This window comes from Blennius ocellaris (genome assembly GCF_963422515.1).
Source record: "Blennius ocellaris genome assembly, chromosome: 6".
Taxonomy (NCBI): domain Eukaryota; kingdom Metazoa; phylum Chordata; class Actinopteri; order Blenniiformes; family Blenniidae; genus Blennius; species Blennius ocellaris.
Window position 1 is genome coordinate 2,175,455 of NC_137655.1, and position 21,609 is coordinate 2,197,063.

General features: G+C 44.0%; 1 protein-coding gene across 1 annotated transcript in view; it reads right to left on the bottom strand.

Moving 5' to 3' along the window:
* LOC308131566 (inactive dipeptidyl peptidase 10-like) overlaps positions 1-21,609 on the bottom strand; it is a gene marked incomplete at both ends in the record, with an annotated part of 281,690 nt that overhangs the window by 103,582 nt on the left and 156,499 nt on the right. The window contains 2 exon segments of the mRNA XM_080498342.1: positions 15,802-15,897; positions 18,729-18,843. Of these exon segments, the coding sequence (XP_080354468.1) occupies positions 15,802-15,897; positions 18,729-18,843 (211 nt within the window).

Consider the following 21,609-nt stretch of genomic DNA (forward strand, 5'->3'; position numbering starts at 1 on the left):
CAACCAAAACACAACACAACACAATTATTACCGACACCACAAACCAAATATAACCCCCCAATAATTGCATTTAAAACACCACAAACAGAAACTCCCATAATTCATTGCAGCTATCGGCTGCACTGAGGAGCTCAGGATGCAAGGCATGATGGGAATTCATGTTTTGTGTTGTTGGAGGTTATTGTGGGTTGTTGTTGGGCTTGGTGTTGTGTTGATTGTGTTGATGTGTTTTTGTTCCCCAGTTTAGGGAGTCATTATTTCATCTAGTTTATTTTGGTTTGTTAGAATGTTGGTGTGCAACCATGAGTGATGAAGGTGTTGTGTGGAGTGTCGTCCGAGTTGTCAAAATAAAAGCTTGTGGTGGTTCAGCTGTCAAATAGCAGTCTCGTAGAGCAATTCTTCCATATATAAGGCGCACTGGCAGCTTTTGAGAAAATTTGAGGTATTTAGGTGCCTTATAGTGCGGAAAATACGGTAATTGACGTAGATCTGCACGTACACCTGGTTCAGAGCTGCCATGAGCATGCCAAGCCTGTAGGGGGCAGCGTAGCGACAAGCATGAAGTCATGATAGCCAATCAGAATCATGGAAAAAAAAAAAAAAACATCAAGAATTGTGATGTAAATCTCCGCTCACCACCCTTTAGATGCAACCGGAGACACAGATTACAGATTAATTTGGTTTTTTTTTCACAGTATCTCTGTTTTAGTTTCTGTTCTGCTGTGAAATCAACGTCGACTCGGGAAACCCAAACACCTTTTCTTGTATTTGTTGATGAAGTTAAAGAAGGAGAGACTCTGGTGTCACTTCCTGCGTCGGAGCCGTTGCTGGAATTCCTGGATGATTTGCCGTAAGTAGGTCTACAACCCAGTTAGCGCGATCTTCCTCCGTCTGCTCCCGAGACTCGCATTATTTTTAAAAAACGGGGCCTTATGCGCCTGGGAACCAATGAAACGCTCGGCGCGTCTTTCTGAGGCCCTTCGTACTTTATTGCCGTCCAACGCGGTTTGGCATTGAGGCGCCAACCCCGACGGCGCTTCCACTGTTATTTCACCTGCATTCTAACACCCCGTCTGCTACTTCTTTTCAATCATTTATTAATTAATAAAAAAAAAAAAAAAAATTATTTTCTTGGACGGGAATCACAACGGGGAAACAGAAAACGCGTGCCCGGTGCTTTTCGCCAGCCTCAAACGAAACGCGACGGAAAAAAAAACAAAAAAAACCTTTTAACTCACTTAAAACTAAAGCTAAAAGTTAGAGCAAGACGGCGGGCGTGGAGCCATCGCCCAGAAGGCCGCGGGCACGAGCAAAAGGACTAATCCAACCGTTTTGTCACTGGAAATATTTATTTTTAGTCGATTTGCTCCACTTCATCAGCTAACCCAGCGTCGCTTCGCAGTCCATCAATTTATCTGCAATAACGTCAACTTTAACACCGTGAAACTCGATCAAAGCAAAAATAACCGTATGAATTTATGTACAGACACACACAGATTAAAGGTAGACGAGAGAATTTAAATTAAAGATGCATAGCCAAATGAACCAAAGAGAAATAATGGGTAATAATTCAGTAAATCAATTCAAATTGCTCTAATTAAATGAACATTGAACATTCACAAGCACACATTTATTTAGAAAAAATTGAAACACACCAATATGTATAGAAATATATACTTAAATATGTTAAACTAAATGTAAAAGAGTTGAATATTTAAATAGTGACAAATAAATCAATTAAAATAATATATATAAATGCATAAAAGTGATTATTTTGTAATTCAAGTAAACAAATAAATAAATAAACGCATACATTTGAAACATCTAAAAGGTAAAATAAATAAATTATATTGTATGCCTGAAATATTAAAATAAAGGTTAAGGTGTTTTCTGGGGGAAATAATACAGTATAATGCAATATGAAATAATACAGAAATAAAAAACTTGATCTGAGATGGAAATCAAACTAAACTAAAATGGGGGGAAATATAAGCATTTAAATTATCCAAATTGGAATGTAAATATATGTCTGTGATCCTCTGTAAGACTTTTATAGTGATTCCAAGGATCCTGATTTTAAGAATAAATTAAAGCATATTCAATGAACCCAACTAAAAAGTTCATAAACTACAACCATAAATCTGGCGCTCTGCTTTCAGACCATGTCGTAAACGCTTAAAATGAATGTCAAAATGAAAACAGCACCTGGACAGTGTGGGGACTTTATTCTACTCTGAGGATTATTGTTCTCCCTGTGGAGCGTACGAAGTACTACTGTATTCTGCTCATCTGCATTCAGTCTTGCTCGTATGAATATTTAAAACTGCAACATCAATTCGCCAATAAAGCAGCCGTTGACCTTCAGCTGCTTCCCGGATGACGACACATTTACTATTATATTTTATGTAATTCAATACTAACAATTCTCACTGAAAATGTGTCGTGATCCAGTATAAATGTCCAGTGTATTTGATTTAGGTACAGTTTTTTTTTTAACAGCACTTCCGAGAGGCGGCCAGAAGAGCGAGCTGATTGGATGAAATCGGCCAATCAGAAAGACATAAGTCTGATTGGATGTTTTTTTTTTTGACACATCTATAGCCAAGTGGAGTGAGGCAGAATTAATCGCACACCGAGTGAAGATGTGTGGCGAGAACGAGAGGGATGTTGGATTGTGTGTAAATGTGTAAACATAAAAATATAAATTTTTGTAGCAGAGCCGAGATTTTACTTCTTTTTTTTTTTTCCTTTCTTTTGTCGGTGCTAATATATTCACACTGTATGCTCAGGATTGTGGCAACAATATACACACACACAAAAGCAATCGCATGGTAGAAAAATATCCAAATCGGTATCAAATATGCACGAGGCCTGGGACTGCTATCTGAAAAACATTTTAAAAATCCGAATTGAGTCGCATTTCCCCGCAGTGTGAACGAAGCCTAATCGCTGACGCCGCTTGTAGAAACACGCCGAGCCACTACAAGTTGAATATATCAACATCAACCGGCCGGGACGTCGCCACACTTGCAATATTTTCCTTTACTTACAGTATATCTGAATGTACAGCAATGTAATTGTAAATGACACAAGACGAAGCTGAGATTCTCACTCTAAACCAGTGTTTTTCAACCTTTTTTGAGCCAAGACACATTTTTTTCTTTGGAAAACTCTGGAGTCACACCACCACCCGGAAATGTTAAAATGGTAAACTCTGTAGCCTCTATTAACAATATAAAGTCTTTCTCATCAAAGACATCAAAGTCATTCGCATCAAAGTTTTATCAACAGGAATCCAGTAAATCCAGAAAGCAAGGACTTTTTTTTAATAGTGACTCCCTCAGTGTGAAACCTGGACCTGATGGATGAAGAGCTGAGATCCTGGTTTTCAAAAACTTCTCCATCACTGTCACTGACACAGTACTTTGATACAAGATGGTAGCAGGAGGTGGAGATGAACCACACTGACGTCTGTCACTTTACATTTCACCGGCAAAGTTCTGTGCTGCCCTCTAGTGGTGAAGAGTATTTATACATGATTACTCTGCAACACACTGTCGCTGTGAGAACAAATGTCTTTCAGAAATAAAATTGAAATTGGATAATTTCCCACGGCTCACCTGACTGCACAGTGGTTGAAAAACACTGGTCTAAATCATGGAAGCTGTGAGGAACAAAGAGTTGGAACGGCTGCATAGAGAAGAAGCAGAAGAAGAAGAAGAAGGAGAAGAAGAAGGAGAAGAAGAAGGACATGGACGAGCACAGAGTTTGACAGAAATGTCCCAGGGTTTCTAGACCCGGAGGCAATAGAGGCAGGTGGAGGCGTCAGAGGCCGCGGAGAAGAAAGGAAACCAAGGAAACTGCAGGAAAAAACACAAGTGTGACGTGAAGATGAAGCCGAGTGGAGGGAGGATCTGCAGGAACCCTCAACGTTACGTTCACGACATAATGAACCTATAGAGTTAATCAGTTCGTCTGTACAAACAGCGTTAAAAATCAAACCCTTTCATAAAGCTGCTCAACATATTACCAATCTATTAATGCAACATCAATATGAACGATAAACGGATAAAGAACAAGATAAAGAGGCCTCTTAATGTCTTGTGGCCATTTCATTGACACAACTTTCTAAATCACCATCTTTCTAATGGCTACTTCAAGTTTCTGTGTGTATATTTTCGACAAAAGCAGATTTAGTCGCACTTTCAGCTAACCAATAATAAATTCATAATAGAACCAAACGTCATTATTTTTATTTGATCTTTTTGTGACAACAAAGTATAAGCTCCAATCGCTGTATCGCAGAAAAATAAGAGTTGTGGAAATTATTGGAAACTCATGACGGCCATGACATCATAAGAAATTTCCGTCGGTGAATTAATAAAAATAGAAACGTCCAAATGTGTTCTGCAATCTCGGTGCTGAGGTTCCTTCCCGTCGATATTCAACCATTTGGAATCACCTACGATCGGGACCGGCGGCATGAACGCTCTTATTCTGCGGAAAGTTCACATAACAGCGGTGAGTCGTCGGCATGCGGCAACGCTGGAGTCCGTCCACACAGGGGGGGGGGAACGGCGGACGATTCAATCTCTTCACTTTTTAATCAGTGTGTCTCTCGGCGCTCAGGAGCAGCGATAATGGGCATGTCAGGACGGCCTGACGGGAGCCGAACGGAAGATGGAGAGAGGAGGGAAAGAGTGTGAGATTTAGCGGGTGAAGTGAAGGAGAGTTCACAAGAACGGGTGGCGACGATATTTGGCCTGAGCGGGATTCGGGATTCTGTCCGGTTACTTTCAACTAGAGAGCTGCTAAAAATCTGCGTGCGGCCATTAACAACCTTCACGCTCTGACAGACACACACACACACACACACACACGCGCGCACACACACACATATAGACGCTTCAGCACAAGTTCCCAGCACAGCTTGGGGAGTCTCTAATGTTAATTAATGGGAAGCACCAGAGCATGCAGTTGGTAATTAACCCCCGAGAACGATCCCCACAAAGCATGAGAGTAGAAAAAAAAAAACAAGACTTAAAAAAAAAAACTAAACAAAAAACAACAACAACAACAACAACAACAAAAAAACGACTTTTCTCCCCGAGACCTCGCCTCCGTGCCGCATAACGTGACGAGGCACTTCGCCGATCGCTGGCAGCCAAACAGCCGAGACGCGGCTGATCTCTGCTATTTGTTCTGCCGCCTCGCCGAGTGGCGGGGAAATAGAGATTAATTGGAGTGATCATGTAGCTAATTAGGAAAAAGAAAGAAAATGGAGGTGGGTTGATGGCTCGTCGCTGGCGGACGCACTGAACTGAACGACGGGGGCGATAAGTCACCGGCGCCGAGGGGAGAAACATGGCCGCCGGCGCTCCTCGACCTCGACCCCCCCCCCAATCGGAGCACGGCATGCCGTTGACATGCGATCGCTGTCGGGTTTTTCCACTTATTAGGATAATGTGCGCACGCTATCTTGAGTCCACACAGCCGTGAAATGCGGCCACGAAGAGTGGAGGGAAGAAAAAACAAACAAACAAACTTGCGTTGGGAGCGTGGCGGCGTGTGAACGCTCCCCCCCCCCCCCCCCCCTCCGACTGCAGCTTGGGTCACAGCCCAGTTCCTGGCAGTGCCAGAACTCCTGATTTAGAAGAAAAGGTGCAGAAGAAAAAAAAAAAAAACAACGATTTGCCAAACGCAGCCCCCGCAGCAGGAGCGATGAATCGTGCCGGTGCCAAAGTCAGTGGTGGACGGCGGGCTGGGGCGGCGGCGGCGGCGGCGGCGGCGGCGGAGATCATGGAGAAGTTATTGGCCTTCGCCGCTCGTGCCAACGCCAATGAGCTGCGGCGGCTGTTTCCAGGGCAGCGGGCCTGCACACCTCAGGGGAGCAAAGTGTATTTACTCATTAAAATATCAGTTTATCAGTCCGTCCAACTCAAACAGCGAACCGGGGTCACGACGCTGCGGGGCGGCCGAAAATATGCCGCGGAGAAATTCATAAAGCATGATAGGATGATTACAGAAATTCACAGTTCACCAAATAAATTCATCTCTGTCAATTTATTTATGGTATTATACTTTATTATTATTTAATAATTTATTGAGTATATTATAAACTAATTAAATACATTCGCAGAGTTGAATTTCTTTGGTGAAATGTGAATTTCTGTATTTATTATTATTATCATACTTTATTGATTAAATAAATTAATGAATTAAAATAAATCAATTTTAAAAATGCATTTAGTTTATGATCATTTCAGTATTTTATTATGATTTATGAATTATACAATAAATAATCAAAGAAAGATGCATTTCTTTGGTGAAATGTGATTTTTTTTTTTTTTTACTGTACTTAACTAACTCACTAAATAAATAAATACATACATTGACCAAAGAAGTTTATCCCCTAACAACATGAAGCCTCTGCCTGTGATTGGCTCGTACTCACTGCTGTACTGGTCTGATTGGTTAATGTTTATATTCACCATGCGGGGCCGACGAGCCAATCAGAGGCAGAGTAAGGCGGGTTGTGACGAGGCAAATATTGCTCACTCATACCGACAATGAGCAAATACACATTTTTTCAAGTACACACAAAACATTGTGTTTCATTCATTTCAAAAAGAAGGGAAACAGATTTTGTACTTTTTTTCGTTTTTTCGATGAAATCCGACAAACTTTATGTCGGCTTCTTTGTCAAACTCTAAAGACTTTGTTCTTATGGTTCCTTTGGGTGAACATTCCTCCTACCACGCCCACTCCATCCTGTCAGGACCAATGAACTTTGGCTATCTGCTATTCGTCCTTCCAGAATGACGAACCTCTGCCAACTCTCCAGTCGAATGCCGGGAAACTTTAGCCGGTTCATCTTAATTATCCCTCTGTTTGAGAAATGGCCTCTGTTTTTTCCCAGAAATAATTTGAGCTCTTCAAAAGATTACAATTTCACATCCGGTATTGTTGGAAACCTCGTCCGAACCTTTTAGATTTGGCTCCATATCTGCTGAGGTCGGCAAAAACAAAGCCAATACTTCCAGACAAAGACAGACAGAGTCTTGGACACTGCATGTTGGGCCAACGTCTTCTTGGATCGGTTGGCATCAACCATCCCACCATCATAAAGTGTGTTTGCTGATGAGCAGGTTCCAGTTTTTCGGAAGGTAAAACCATCTACTTTGCACAAACAGCTGAACTCTCCATTCCTGTCAATACAGGTAACAGCTAACGTGAACAAAGACATTCTCCTGTGCAGGTTTCCGACATCGGTTCCAGTGGGGAACGCCTCCAACTGAATGACGCCATGGGTGACGTCGCAGAAAAAGCAGCGTTTAAATTAGTTTTTCATGCTTTAGAACCTGGTTAATTCCCTGGAAACGACCGTCTCCTTGTTGATTCACTCACATTCACCGTTGTGGAGGTGTTGGTGGAGGAAGTTAAAAAGAACGTTATACGGAAGATGATCTGTCACAAACATGGGAAGACCTGGCCATGGCCTGAATCCACATGAGTACCGTTAAACCTATTTCGTGCTCCAGAGGTAAACGACACACGAAGACTTGGGCGTCGCCATGAACTCCCTCAGCACGGCTTCTCTGTCAACGCTAAGAAAACATCCCTGAAGACACACGTCTACAGCACTGCAGCCTGGTTGTTTATGATCACGTGGATCAATAAGTCAGATATTAGAAGACATTAAATGTATGAGATGAATCTGGCCTCACCATCAGTGCCGCCAGGTTCCCAGTCTCCAAAATGTGCAACGTTGAAAGTTGTCGTACCGGTACACACATTCTCCCACAAACATTATTGCTTTAGATCACAAAGATTGCGTGGGAAGCGGCGTATGCATCTTTCAGGACCTGTTCCGTGCTTCTGCAGCCTTTATAAATGAGGCTCCAGGCCTTGAGTTCTGTTACTTTGATGAAAAAACAGATTCTCTCTATGACTTATCAAGTGGTTCAGTTCGCCAAATTTCTGAAAACAAGTATTTCTTTGTTTTGTCTTAAAATACTTTTTTTTTGTTTGTTTGTAATCCCCTTTGCCTGACAGGAATACATTTGCAACTTTAATTTAGCAAATCAGAAGTCGACACAGAGTCACTTAAAGTTCAGGACTGGAGAGGAAACTCTTTGCCAATCGGATTGAGGACTTTGCTGCGTTCTGAACTTTCCGGAAGGGCAGGTGTGTCAAATGCGGCGGGGAAAGGCTCAGAAGCGGCGGGAAACGGGATTAGCACCGGGGGCCGATCCCAGTCGTGGCTACGCTATAGGCTCCGACAACAAAAGCGTCGTCGAGTGTTTCTTGGACGTGCCCTTGTCTTCACCTCTGCACCGACGCCGCCTCCTACAGATTCCCCTCTAGATGTGCTCAAGGCTGCTTTAAATAGTCAATTAAACCATTTAACTCTGGTTAGAAACACTCAGGATTTATATGGATTGAGGTCCCGTCATAACTTGGATGAACCATATCAGCTTCAGCACAACGAAATACAATGAAGCTCATTAAACCCAATGGAAATCATTTTCCGAGAAGCTCTCAGCCGTAAATACAACGAGAGTAAACAAGGTGGGAAAAAAAAAATACTGGTAGAAGTTGTCCTCTGTGGTGCGTCAACGCTAGTAGATGTACTGTAGCGCTCTCTTCTCAGGTATTAAAAGTCTCCGGGGCCTTGTCCATCGCGAGTATTCTGCTCTTTATGGCTCACGGCAATTTTAAGATCAGTGTGAACGTCAGATTCACTTCATATGGATACGTCCAGCGTGTGAGACTTTAACATTACATTTAATTAGCATTCAAGCTGTGTAAACTACAGATTTAGGCTGCGTCTCAATTCTCCCCCTTCGCCCTTCATCTTACCCCTTCCCCTTTGAAATCCGCATTCACGAGAGTCTGAGGGGTGTCCTGTTTCATTTTTGTGCAGAGGCGAAGGGCTATTCACCCCTCTAAACGAAGCGTTTACAGATGCACACTTTAAACAGAGGGGTAGGAGGACACGGCGCCGAAGGACTCGCATTTCACATCTATACGCTTCTAAAGTTCTATAAACCTGTTGTGTTCTATACCAGTAAGAACGGCAGTAGCGCCGCCGTATGGAGCTTCCGTGTGTCTTTGTTTGGTAGAGACCGTGTTTATAACATTTTATTATTACACCGTAGAGTTCCAAAGTCTTCTAATATGGGAGTTTTGAAAACAGCGACCCCCGAGCAAACAAGGAAGCTCCTCCGCTTTCACATGGTGAATGAGGAAATATTTCTGAAGTCCAAATACGGCACAAAAAACTGAAGTAACCCACGTCTCCGTCTATTTCTTCACCTTGATGTGGAAACAAAGCAGCCAAGCTGCTGCAACACCTTGAATTTGGGACGGCGGGACGACGCTACTACTGGAAAATCAACAAACATCCGTGGCTCAGCTCTGCTGATGTAACGGCGACGTATTATGATGTCATAACTGTGAGACGGAGTGAGAGGGGCGGAGCTGAGCAGAGGGAGAGGGGGGTCCCAAATCTAAGGGCTGAAACTTTTATCCCTTTGCCCTCGTTTTGGAGGCGGAGGGCTAAGGGCTAGGCGGAGGGCTACAAAGACAATTGGGATTGGCCCTTAGGCTCAATCTGATTCCATTAAATTCAACCTTTGAATGTATATGAATGCAAACTTCACATTTTGTGTCAACGCCAATGTCTGCAGACATAATGTATCATAGTCAAAGTAATAGCCGTCCGTCTAGATTGCCAGTCATACTCAATGCAGCAGTTACAGTTATAACCACAGTCATAATCGTCGCCTGAGCCTGAGCTGCAGTTGAAGCCGTAGCCATGGGCCATAATCAAAGTTTTATCCACTAGCCGTTAGCCAACATAGCATCCATTAGCCGCTCACAAGTGAACAACATATTCCAGATAGCCAAACGGAGAGTCATTAACAGCTCCTCTGAGAGGCAGATCATCGTCGTCCCCCCGGTTAAACAAAGAATCCAAATCTCTCACGGCGAGGCGCTTTTCCTTTCCACAGCGTTTTTCACATAATTAAACATCTGCGGTCGCTGCAAAGCAAAACTGTCTGCTGGGAGTTTAACAACGCCACTCCGGCGTTCCGAACGGCCGGGAGCCCGGAGTCGTGAGGCGGCGGCAGGGAGAAGAGGTGAACGAGGAGCGCCGCCGGGCCGAGCGACGCCGCGAGTGAGCGAGTGAAGTCAAGTGTTCATTTGTTTCGAGGGAAACGGCATCGGCAGCTCCAGGCTCAATAATGGATTCTTAGAGATTACTGTAGTACTTCCTGTATATCGAAGTGAGCAATGATTTATGGGAGCTGGAAGGGGTGTGTACACACACACACACACACACACACACACACAATTAACTGCATACATTTTCTGGATTAATGATGATTAACTGCACTTTGTTAATAATGAATTTGCGATATGCCGTGCGGCCCCGTAAAGAACTTGGAACTCTATAAACCTGCTCGGAATGTCCTATTGATATAAACTTTATTTGGCCTATCGATAATATGTCAGAATTATTTCTACTTGATATCCAGATAACAATACACCTGTGACGTAATGTACACGGTCAGCAAAACAAAACCAATACACACAGACTCACGCTCGCATATAGAATCACCAATTAGCTTTGTGCACATGTAAAAACTATAAGCCCCTCCCCTCTCACTGGAGTGAGTGCTCTGATTGGCTGCTGGCCACAGCCGTCCAATCAGGGCAAAGAGAACTGGAGGTTGACCTGCAGGTTGAAATAAACTCGACCGGCCAAAACTAATGTTCTTCACCGGCTCTTACTTGAGTTTTAGACCAAAAAAGTTAAATTTGTAGAACTATAAACATAGATTTTTAAGATTTAACTGAAACTCTGACTGTATTTAACACATGCTGTCGGGACCTTTGACCCAAAAAAAAAAAATGCAGCACATTTTTAATGCATACGAGACTAAATGATTTTTGGCCAGAGCTGCAACTCTGAAGGAATTTCACACACGGGGGGAAACAAGAAAACTAAATAAAACTGTCTGCTGATTCTATTGAAGCATCTCTGCCGCGGAAAGTTTGACAAAAGGCAACACACTGCGAAATGTACTGAATCACATTTGGCAGCCGCTCAATGTCACTTTGGCAATGACACACACACACACACTCGCACACACACGCACCTGCGATTCGTGTGCACGCGTGCGTTTACAAGAAACAGCTGCCCCGTGTGCACGTCACTTCTTCTCCCTCGCACGCGGCGCTAAGCAGACGTCTCTCCATTAATCTGCGTCCGGGGATCCCATCAACAGCGAGCTCGGCTGCACGAGACCGACGGCGGCGAATGGCGAAATGTCAGTCGCCGCCGCGTCGTCGTCGTCGGCGACTGACATTCTGCAAGCGGCTGTGAGAGACAGAAAATAAGCGGCGCGGCGTGGAGCGGTGCGCAGCGACGCGTGAGCTGAAAAACTCTATTATTTATAGTGCGACCGCGGCGCAGCGGTGACCCCTGTGACTCGCGTTTTAAGATGCTGATTCACCGAGCTGAAAACTGCAGCGAAACGTGTTTCTTGTCCGATGCGGAGCTGCTCCGTCTCTGTGTTCTAAAGCATGGCATGTTGGTGGCGGGTTAAACACAAAAAAAAAGGACTTTATTTTGGCGAGATGTTCGGTGTTGTTCTAAACCAGACGCCTGTCTTGAAGACAGAAAGGCTTGGATGAGGCATCATTTCCCGCTTCTGAAGTCGGATGAAGCTGAAATTATTGCGTTTTGCATAAAACATCTGAGAGAGAAATGATCTAAAGATGGAGTAACACTGGATGGTGTTACTTTGACCTCCAGCACCACTGTGAGGAAGCCGGGAGTTACAAGAGATCACGTCACTCCACTACTAACCTCGCTTCATTGGCTCACTGTTAAATCTGGAACAGAATTTATAAAATCCTCCCTTATAACTTGTAAAGCTTTTAACAACCAGGCTCCATCATATCTGAACCCTCTGTGGCCTATGGTAGGGGGGGGTGGATAAAATTAGAATTTGCATGTAACAGGTTTAAATCGACCTTATTTATATACAAATCACATATATAATATCATTTTTTGATTTTCAGGTTGCTACTGCCTGCTACTGGCCATATAAGGAAAACCGCGTTTTGGGCGAATTTCTCGAATTTTGCCACTTTTGACAAGTTTTGTGATTTAATGGCTCAACAGTAACGTATCATATATTACATTCACACATTTGTCATGCTAATCAATGTTTTATTTGTTTATTTTAGGCAGTCTGAGACAAGATGGCTGCCAGTAGTACCTCCACTATTGGTCTTAGAAACCATACCTTTTAGTTCGTAAATAAACAAAATAAAACAAGTAATCGCTATATTTGTACACAATGTTGAGACAGAGTCATTGTCCATTATCATATATAGCTGAAAAAAGCGTGCAAAAGTGTGATATACGCAGTACATCAAAACATGCCAGTAGCAGGCAGTAGCAGAACCAAAACTGAAAATGCAGGTTACTTGTGTGTTTTATATATAAATAAGGTCAAAATAAACCTGTTACACGAAGGTTTTGGGGAAAAAAGGTCATTTATCCACCCCCCCTAAGTAACACTGGATGGTGTTACTTTGACCTCCAGCACCACTGTGAGGAAGCCGGGAGTTACAAGAGATCACGTCACTCCACTACTAACCTCGCTTCATTGGCTCACTGTTAAATCTGGAACAGAATTTATAAAATCCTCCCTTATAACTTGTAAAGCTTTTAACAACCAGGCTCCATCATATCTGAACCCTCTGGGGCCTGTGGACTCACCGGTGCGTCCTCGTCACATGACCGTTTGAAAAGGCAGTAGCGTCACAGCACAGCGTCGTCTGGTCCAGTGTTTCAATCCGTGTCGAAAGTGCAGATATAAAACTACAAGCTCGTTTTTAAATGACGTTGATCGCCCAAATAAAAGAAGAAATATGAGGAAAAATATGTGTGACCTTTTATAAATAGTTTTACAAAAACGTCTGAGGCAGTGCTTCTATTTCACTGTAAATATCTGTATAGAACTGTTTTTTCAGTCCTGTTTTGATAAATTTGAGTTCATTGTAGTTTAGATTTACTTTACAAGTAAACAAAATGCTTCGTTAACCATGTCTGTGACTTTTATAGTCAATAAATCTATGTTTTTACCACCCGAATTAGACATTTTATGGTGTTTTTAGGTCCACTGTTTTAATACAGTATGCCAAAGTGATGACAATACGTCAGAAATGCATTTATGAGGTTGTCCTGAACAAAATGACACCAAAAAAGGCGCAAGGTTAAAGGATTTTATATCTGAGATATAAAGGAAAAATCAATTGTAGTGAAAAGCGGCACAAAATGCTCCAGAAGGGTTAAAAAACCGTTCGTCCCATATCTCCCCAGAAGAACGCTTGGCTCTCAGAGTGCTGCCCCCTGGAGGCTCCTCGGTTTTCTAAAAGTAGAACGGGTAGGCGGAGCGCTCAGCTTTCAGGTTCCTCTTGTGTGGAACCGGATCCCAGTTTCAGTTCGGGAGGCTGAAACTGTCTCTACTTTCAAGGCCGGACTCACGACTTTTCTATTTACCAAAGCTTATAGTGAAGGCTGTTTCAAAACGCATGCACTGTTGCATCATTTCCGCAAGCGAGTCAGAGACCGAGCGTTTCCAGAAAGTTGGGTTTTTTTTCCGTTCACACGAGGACAGATTTGGCGCATTTTCAAAAAGTTGTGTTTTCAGTGCCTCAGAGCACAGTTCGCCCCAAAGCAGAATGAAAGGTTGGCATTTTCACTGTCGTGTACATGGGCCTTTTATATTAGCAAAGCGCTAACCTCACTTAGCACTTTGCGTAACAGAGATGATTTGTATCGGTTAGCTCTGCTATAAAAGCAGCAACTCGATGTTACAGGTTGTCCCATTCAGATTGTCAATTTCTAATTTTTCATAATGTTTTTTTTTTTTAAAGCTACAGCTTATCTTAGCTAATGGCTAACTCATGCTGACCACCACTATGGCGCATTAAAAAAAAAAAAGGCTGGAAGCTGTTCTAATGGGTGAGATGTTGTTTTTTCTCTTGTGCCTTCATGCTTTTCCTTCAAAATACAGTGATAACGACCCTACGGATATTTTTCTGGAGACCGGGGCTGCACATGAAACGACATCTTGAGCATTAGCTTCTATTTTCTTCCCTAATTAAATCAGTGAACACTGGATCTCATATCTTCTAATGCCAGTCGCCATTCATCAGCTAATAATAAAAGTGTAACTGCCGGGATTGCGGTTTCGTCTCCTGTAATTAAGCAAACACGTACAGTCTGTTGCCCAAGCACAGACTCCTGCATGTTATTTGCACTCATTAAGCACCGGGTCACATTATGCACTTGTTTATCTCTAATGCAGACACGGACTGAAGAGTATTGAGCGAAAAGCCTTTGGAGAGTGGAGGAAGAAAAAAAAAAAAATCTAATTTTTTGCTGTGAATCCCAGTGATCAGTCTTGCCTCTCTGCCCCGTCTGTTATCTGCTCCCATTTGTCCCGGGGTCTATTTTACCGCATCCATCCATCCACGAGCCGCCTTCTGAAAGCTGACTTTTCTCTCCGTGTCGCCCGAGGTCAGCTCGGGGAGAATGAGACGGCGTGGCGGAGACGGCGGAAAAATGTCACCCCGGAATGAAATATCGACGGGCGGAAAACGGCCTCGCCTTCCGCCCCGGAGAGCCAAAGACAAACACGCTAACCCACAGGAAGGGAGGGAATGCAGCCATCCCGTTCTCCCGGCTCCCTTGGAGGTATTGTTATCTGCCCCCCCCCCCATCCCACCCCCACACACTCCCCAACTCCATCCCTCCGAGCGAACCGTAATCAGATTCACTTGCACTTGACTTGATGTGGTTTATTTGCAGCCGAAGCCTCGCAGGCTGAGCGTATGATCTCGCTTCTGGCAAATAAGGAATCAATACCATGTAAATAAGGAGACGGGGGGGGGGGGGGGGGAAAGGTCTTAGCATTTACATTTTCTGAAAACAGATGCCTTCTTTAACTCGATACTTTGAACAGTGTGAAGAAAACAGCCTCGATCAAATTTGCTCCATGCAGCAGAAATCACACGTCTGCCACCATGTCTGGCTCTACTGATGCAATGTGGCCTCCTCGCCACTAGGTGGAGCACAACTATGTCGGATAACTTCCTCGAAGTGACGCGTGCGGCTCCACACTCAGCGCTACAGTCCCTCCACTGGGAAAACACAAGCAAATGGAAGTGAAACCTTTTCAATGAGATTATTCTGGCGAACTTTCCCCAAAATCCGCACAACACTTATTTGAATAGACCCGTTTTTTTTCACAGAATGTCACTCTGGCCTTCAGTGTTTTATTCACTCCATCCATCGGTCGTAATGTTATGGTCGATCCAGAGGCTCTTGTTGCGATCGCACCCGAGCTGGAAGCAGGTTTTCATCGTTCAAACTGCTTCTATTCTCATCAATCACTTCTTTGTTTGCTTTTCTTCTGTTCTGGTCGATGGATTGTTTGACGGTTGAATGATGACTTCACAAGTTGATATGTTTTCTCCTTAAAGGAACGTATTCAAGGATATTTTGTGCAGCGGATTTGTTATACGTCACACGGTCGCACGTCCGCTGACTCTTTTCGCCATCGCATGTATTTTATGTATGCACTCAAGCCATGATTGGTAAACACGAAACTCTGCGTCGTTTACGTTCCACTGCAGAAAAACGTCCACCGTGCCAACAGTCCAGCAGCTCTGAATCCCAGCCGATCCAGTCAGAACACACAGATTACTCACCGTTGATCCATTTCGCCTCCGGGTCGTAAATTTTGAACTCCGGTTTGAACAAATCCTCCACAGTCAGTTTGGTGTCACTCCCAGCTTGGCTGTCAGCTGCAACGGAGGGAGAGAAAAATTTTTTTTAAAAATCATTTGTGATTGTCAAATGTGGCGTCTGTGAGGCTAAATCCAGCTGGAAATAAATCCCCAGCGTTTGTTGATTCAGACGTCAGAATGTGGAAACGGGACGAGTGACTGTCGGAAGAACACACGACCCCCGAACACAGGAAATGGAATTTCAAAGTAACACTGCGTTTCACGTCTGAGAGAGAAAGCGTTGACATTTGCAGGACAAATGGGATTGGGAAAGTAAAACTAAATGCTTTTTTTTGCTGAACCCAGTGGTCTGAAAGTAGTAAACACGTTTTTAACTCAATAGCAGAAATAAAACCTGAACAACAATTCAGCGCAGTTAAAACCACTAAGCTCATAATCATCATTCTAACTCAGCCATCATGAGAAATATTCACAAAAGTTCATAAATTCTGGCCTTTTTTTACATGGTTTAGTGAATTACTGTCACTGCGGTTCCAAGAACATTTTATAAATCTATTCACTAAACACACACACAGCTTGACTGGGCGCTTTTTGAAAATAGGTACGATGTGTAGGTGGAAAATCATGTGTGAAATTTACCAAAATAATTGGAAGATAAATCAGCAAACAGTATAAAATAAAAACCCACATTTGAAACTGTTTGCATTTAATGAGCAAACCAGCTGGTGTTGTGACGCTCGACCTTGTAGTACCACGTTCTACCACCAGATGGTGTCGTTCCAAAAATGATCCAATTGCAACAAATCACATGGCCGACCTGTTTTCTTCAAAAACGCGCTCAGCGTAGCCACAACCATTTAACACCCAGATTCCTCCATAGGGAAAAGCGTTTACTAACAGAGAAATTACCGTATTTTCCGCACTATAAGGCAAACCAGATTATAAGGTGCACCTACACTGATTGACATATTTTACAACTTTGTTCATATACAAGGTGCAGCACATTATAAGGCCCTTAGGTTACATTTTCCACTGATTCTAACACCCAGAGAGGTGCACGCACTTTATTTTGATAGTCCTACCTGCAGCCTATGCCAGGAGGACACTACACACAAAACCTTCTTCATTGCTGGTTGACAACTTACAACTACCGGTAATAAACTAAACTACATGAACTAAGCAACCAAAACACAACACAACACAATTATTACCGACACCACAAACCAAATAGAACCCCCAATAATTGCATTTAAAACACCACAAACAGCTGCAATGAATTATGGGAGTTTCTATCGGCTGCACTGAGGAGCTGTCGGCGGCTGCTTACCGTCCAGAGGTGGTCGCTGCAAGGCATGATGGGAATTCATGTTTTGTGTTGTTGGAGGTTATTGTGGGTTGTTGTTGGGCTTGGTGTTGTGTTGATTGTGTTTATGTGTTTTTGTTCCCCAGTTTAGGGAGTCATTATTTCATCTAGTTTATTTTGGTTTGTTAGAATGTTGGTGTGCAACCATGAGTGATGAAGGTGTTGTGTGGAGTGTCGTCCGCTCTGAACATCCGGTTGAGAAGTTAGAATTGTCAAAATAAAAGCTTCTGGTTGTTCAGCTGTCAAATAGCAGTCTGGAGTAGAGCAGTTCTTCCATATATAAGGCGTACCGGCAGCTTTTGAGAACATTTGAGGTATTCAGGTGCCTTATAGTGCGGAAAATACGGTAGTGTTAATCCAACGAAAAACAAACAAAACAAACCCACACGCACGCCTTCATTACCGTGATCATCACTGTCCTCTAAAAAAAAAAAAAACCCCACGTCGTTCCAGCGCGGCCTCTGGAAATGTTCGGTTTTTAATTATGAGAGGTTTTCGCCCCGAGCAGCGGGAACACGCCAGTCGTAAGCTGCCGGTGAACGGGACAGCTGCTGATTGTGAGCGTGAGCAGTGGGGCCAAGTCGTTCTGAATGTCAGCCATATTGGCTTTCCTCGATAACTCCGTGCGGCATGTTTGTTTATGAAGGCAATGAAAGTCTAACCAAGCGTGGAATCCACCGGGGGGGAGAGTGCGGCGGCGGCGGCGGCGGCGGCCGGTGGCTTTTTAACATATGAATGAAGAAGCGCTTCCGTCAGGTACACCGGGCGAGGCGTATCAGGAGAGACAAATGAACGCTGATGAGCTGGTAAATCCTCCGGATGTGATGAAGGAAGCGGCGTATCTTAAAAGCCGATTCCGTCTGATGTTTTCCCCGCTTTTTAGGCACCACGTTGCCCACGGTTACATCACCCACACGCTCCAAGACGAGCTGAAAACGGGGCTAATCGGGGGAGGAGATACTAAACCAGCTAGAGAACTGAAACTCTGGTTATGGACACTGACAACAACAAGCAAAAGCAGCAGCGTTGGAAAATAACAGCAACTTCCAGGTTGGTATAAGTTATGGGTTAACAATATTTGCCCCTGATTGGCTCGTCAGCCCTCATGCTGCACAGTAAACATTGACATTGACCAATCTAAAAAAAAAAAATATAGGCAATTTGGATCATCGATGCTGTTCAGTGGTGCATCATGGGGGTTTGGAAGTGGGTGTATGCTGACTGAAATATAATGTGGCTTAGCAGTGTATCTGCAGGTCCCAATAGCAGCGTTCCAGAGTTGAATTTATTTGTTTCCACTAATTGATCCTTGATTTTCAGGTAGAAAACGCAAATCCTCATGCTGCGACGTTCTGCACATTTGTACAAATCCCCCCTCCCGGTTTGGTTCTTGTTACTTCTTTAGCATCTTTTTTTTCAGGTGCTAAAATAGAAATGCTCAATGTTTCACCGCTCATAATCTTCTGTCTGACCTACCCTTGTTTGCAGGCCTGTAACGTAGTTTCTTTATTAAAGTGAAGGTTACCTGGCGTGAGCAGGATGACCGACATGGTGATGAGCGAGCAGACCACGAGGATGACCAGCAGAGCGATGGCGATCCCCTTCCAGTTCCTCTGAGGAGGACTCACTCCGCCCAGGTCCTGCAGACAGACACGGCGAGGAACAATGGAGGTTAGAACAGAAGATCGGAGAGCATTGATGATTAATGTCTTCGCTTGGACAAATTCTCCCGTTTCACTTTGAGTTGAAGATGCTATACGCTCAACTGACGGAAATGGGCAAAAAAATTATGACATCTATCACCGAAACTGTTTAAACTCGGCGGTCTTGTGTGCGACAGTGAGACGGGTTTGAGGACGGCTGATATCTTAGTAGCGTCGTCAATAACGTAGAACGTGACGCATCGATCGACGTGACACGGGAACCAAATATCCTGACAGATTTGAATGGAGGAAGAAGGTTTTCGAGCAGAAACCTTGTTTGCACATCGTATATATGAGCTCCTAACATGACGTCCACACTGTGATGTTAAGTCATTGTCCACGGAAGGCAAGGCAAGGCAAGGCAAAGCAATGTGGTTCAACCGTCTGTTGATGCAGACGTGTGATCAACCAATCCACTGCGTTCCGGTGGTCCACTGCCTGATGGTGTCTGATGGCCGTTTCCAGCCTCAACGCTCATTAAACTCAAACGGCCTCTGTTACAAATTCCCTGTGAAGTGTATTGTGTGTTCTGTTAGAATAGGGTTTTTTTTCGTCAGGCATTATTTTGGACAGCCCAGTCAGGTGATGGGGTCCTCGTGTTACGTCCGGGTGAACTGAGTTTTTCCGATAATAATAAGACGGTAGTGAACCCGTCGTTACATGTTGAATGTGTTCGTGAAGAAGTAAGTCCTTAATAGTCATCAAGCCTACAAGTGTTCATATTCAGTGTTTGGGTTGGTAGATGTGTGTTTGGTAACAGCTCTGTGTCATTTAGCTCGGATGTGAATGAAGCTAATGCTAATCGGCTAGCTCTGTCTGCACGAGTGTGACACTATGGGGGATTTACTTCCAGTTTATGGAGCATTATTAGCACCGGTTATTGATTTGTACGTTCTTTATGTGTTACAGAAAACCATTCATTCATCGTTCATTCGTCGTTCATTCGTTGTCCATTCACTTATTCATCATTCGTCGGGAATCCACGTTCTGTACCGCCAGCTGATTCTATTAAAAGGGATAAAGTCAACACCCGGTGTCCGTTTCTACTCTCTGACCGGAGTAGTCGTCCTGGATGAAGCGGTCCCAGCATCATCGTCAGTCACAAGCGCAGAATCGTCAATAGCCTCCGTGATCGACAGACATCGGCGTCACTGGGAGGCGGCGAAGCAGGAGCTTCACATCATGGACGGACAGATCTGAAGCTGGTCAAGGTCTGAAGCTGCTGTCAGAACCACATCTTTTAAAACCCCGAGAAGTCGGTTTGACCCACAATGATACTCCAGAGACGCTCTGGTCAATTACAACCTATATGACGCATTTGAGTCTCAGCAAAGTTTGTTTAGTCTTATTTACCCGGTGATCACACACCGTAGGGATCAAACACTTAACATCTAAACTTAGATAACCAGATCGGAATAGCCAACCCTGGTCAGGTGGATCCGGGTGTTTCAATCAGACACCTTTGCCATAAAGCGTATAAAAGAATCACATAGCAGGATACTTTGAACAACGCTATCCTTCCACTTTTGTAGCAACGGGTTGGGGGGGGGGGGCCTTTTCTATTACAACATGAGTGAGGAGCAGGGCACAGAGCCTGATGAGTTCGGTGTGGAAGAACTCGACTGGCACTCATAGACATCTGACCTCGACCCCATACAGCATTTCTTTTTTGGAGATGAACTGGGAGAGAGATTGTGAGTCAGAGCTTCGTGTCTACAAAGTCAGAACAGACCAAAAGGGCACGGATTCAAAAAATCATTTGGATCGACTTAGAGAAGAGTGGAAGCTGTTTGAGGGGCTAAAGCAAGTCCAACACCATGATAGAATGTGTTTAAATACAACAATGTGAACAGCATAACTGTACACAACCCAGGAATTACTGCCGAAACAACCAATATGTACTGTGCAAGACATAAATGCAGATAAATCAAGCAGATTGTGACTGACGAAGGGAGAGATGTGTGATATTGACGAGACATTCAGCGTTTGCTCACACATACCACTCTCTCATCACTGTTAAAGGAATACATCTGGGAAGTATTCTCGGCTCGGTTTTGTTTATTACTGTATGTTCCCCCACCATAAATCACCATCATGTCAGCTGTCTCCTTTACGCAGATGATATGCCGTTATTTACCGCTGTAACCCACAGCGATCTGACAACGCCACAGAAAAAGACGCTCTGCTTGGAATCGGGCTCTTCCTTGCTGCGAAGTAAGAGCGTTAACCACGAGACTCCACCACAGTAATTCTTTTGCCAAGCGTGATGGTCGCATTCCAGCAGACACGGGACGCTAAATGTGGGCGATATTGGATTTACAAAACATGTAACATGATAAAACGTCACGTGCTTCCCCACACCCACATAAAACTCTTCGTGTCTTGTGTGAAAGCCGGCAAACAAAATTGAGTTGACATTGGCAGAAACTGGAAGTTTGAAGGGTGTGACTCCCGGATTATAGCGGGCGACGCTGAAACACGACACCCCCTCAGCTGGATATTCACTCGAAAAGCTGAGTGATTGAGACGCGCGGGGACACGGGCTCCACCCTTGTGACTACGTCCCGAACGCCCCGGCGCACCGCCGTGTCGCTTACAGTACCTATTAACGTCGGTCACACCGAGGCTTTGTGCTTCTAATCCGCCCCCTGCCTGCTGGAGGATTTTCAGCGGCACGGTAATCCCACCACCCCTTAAAAAAAA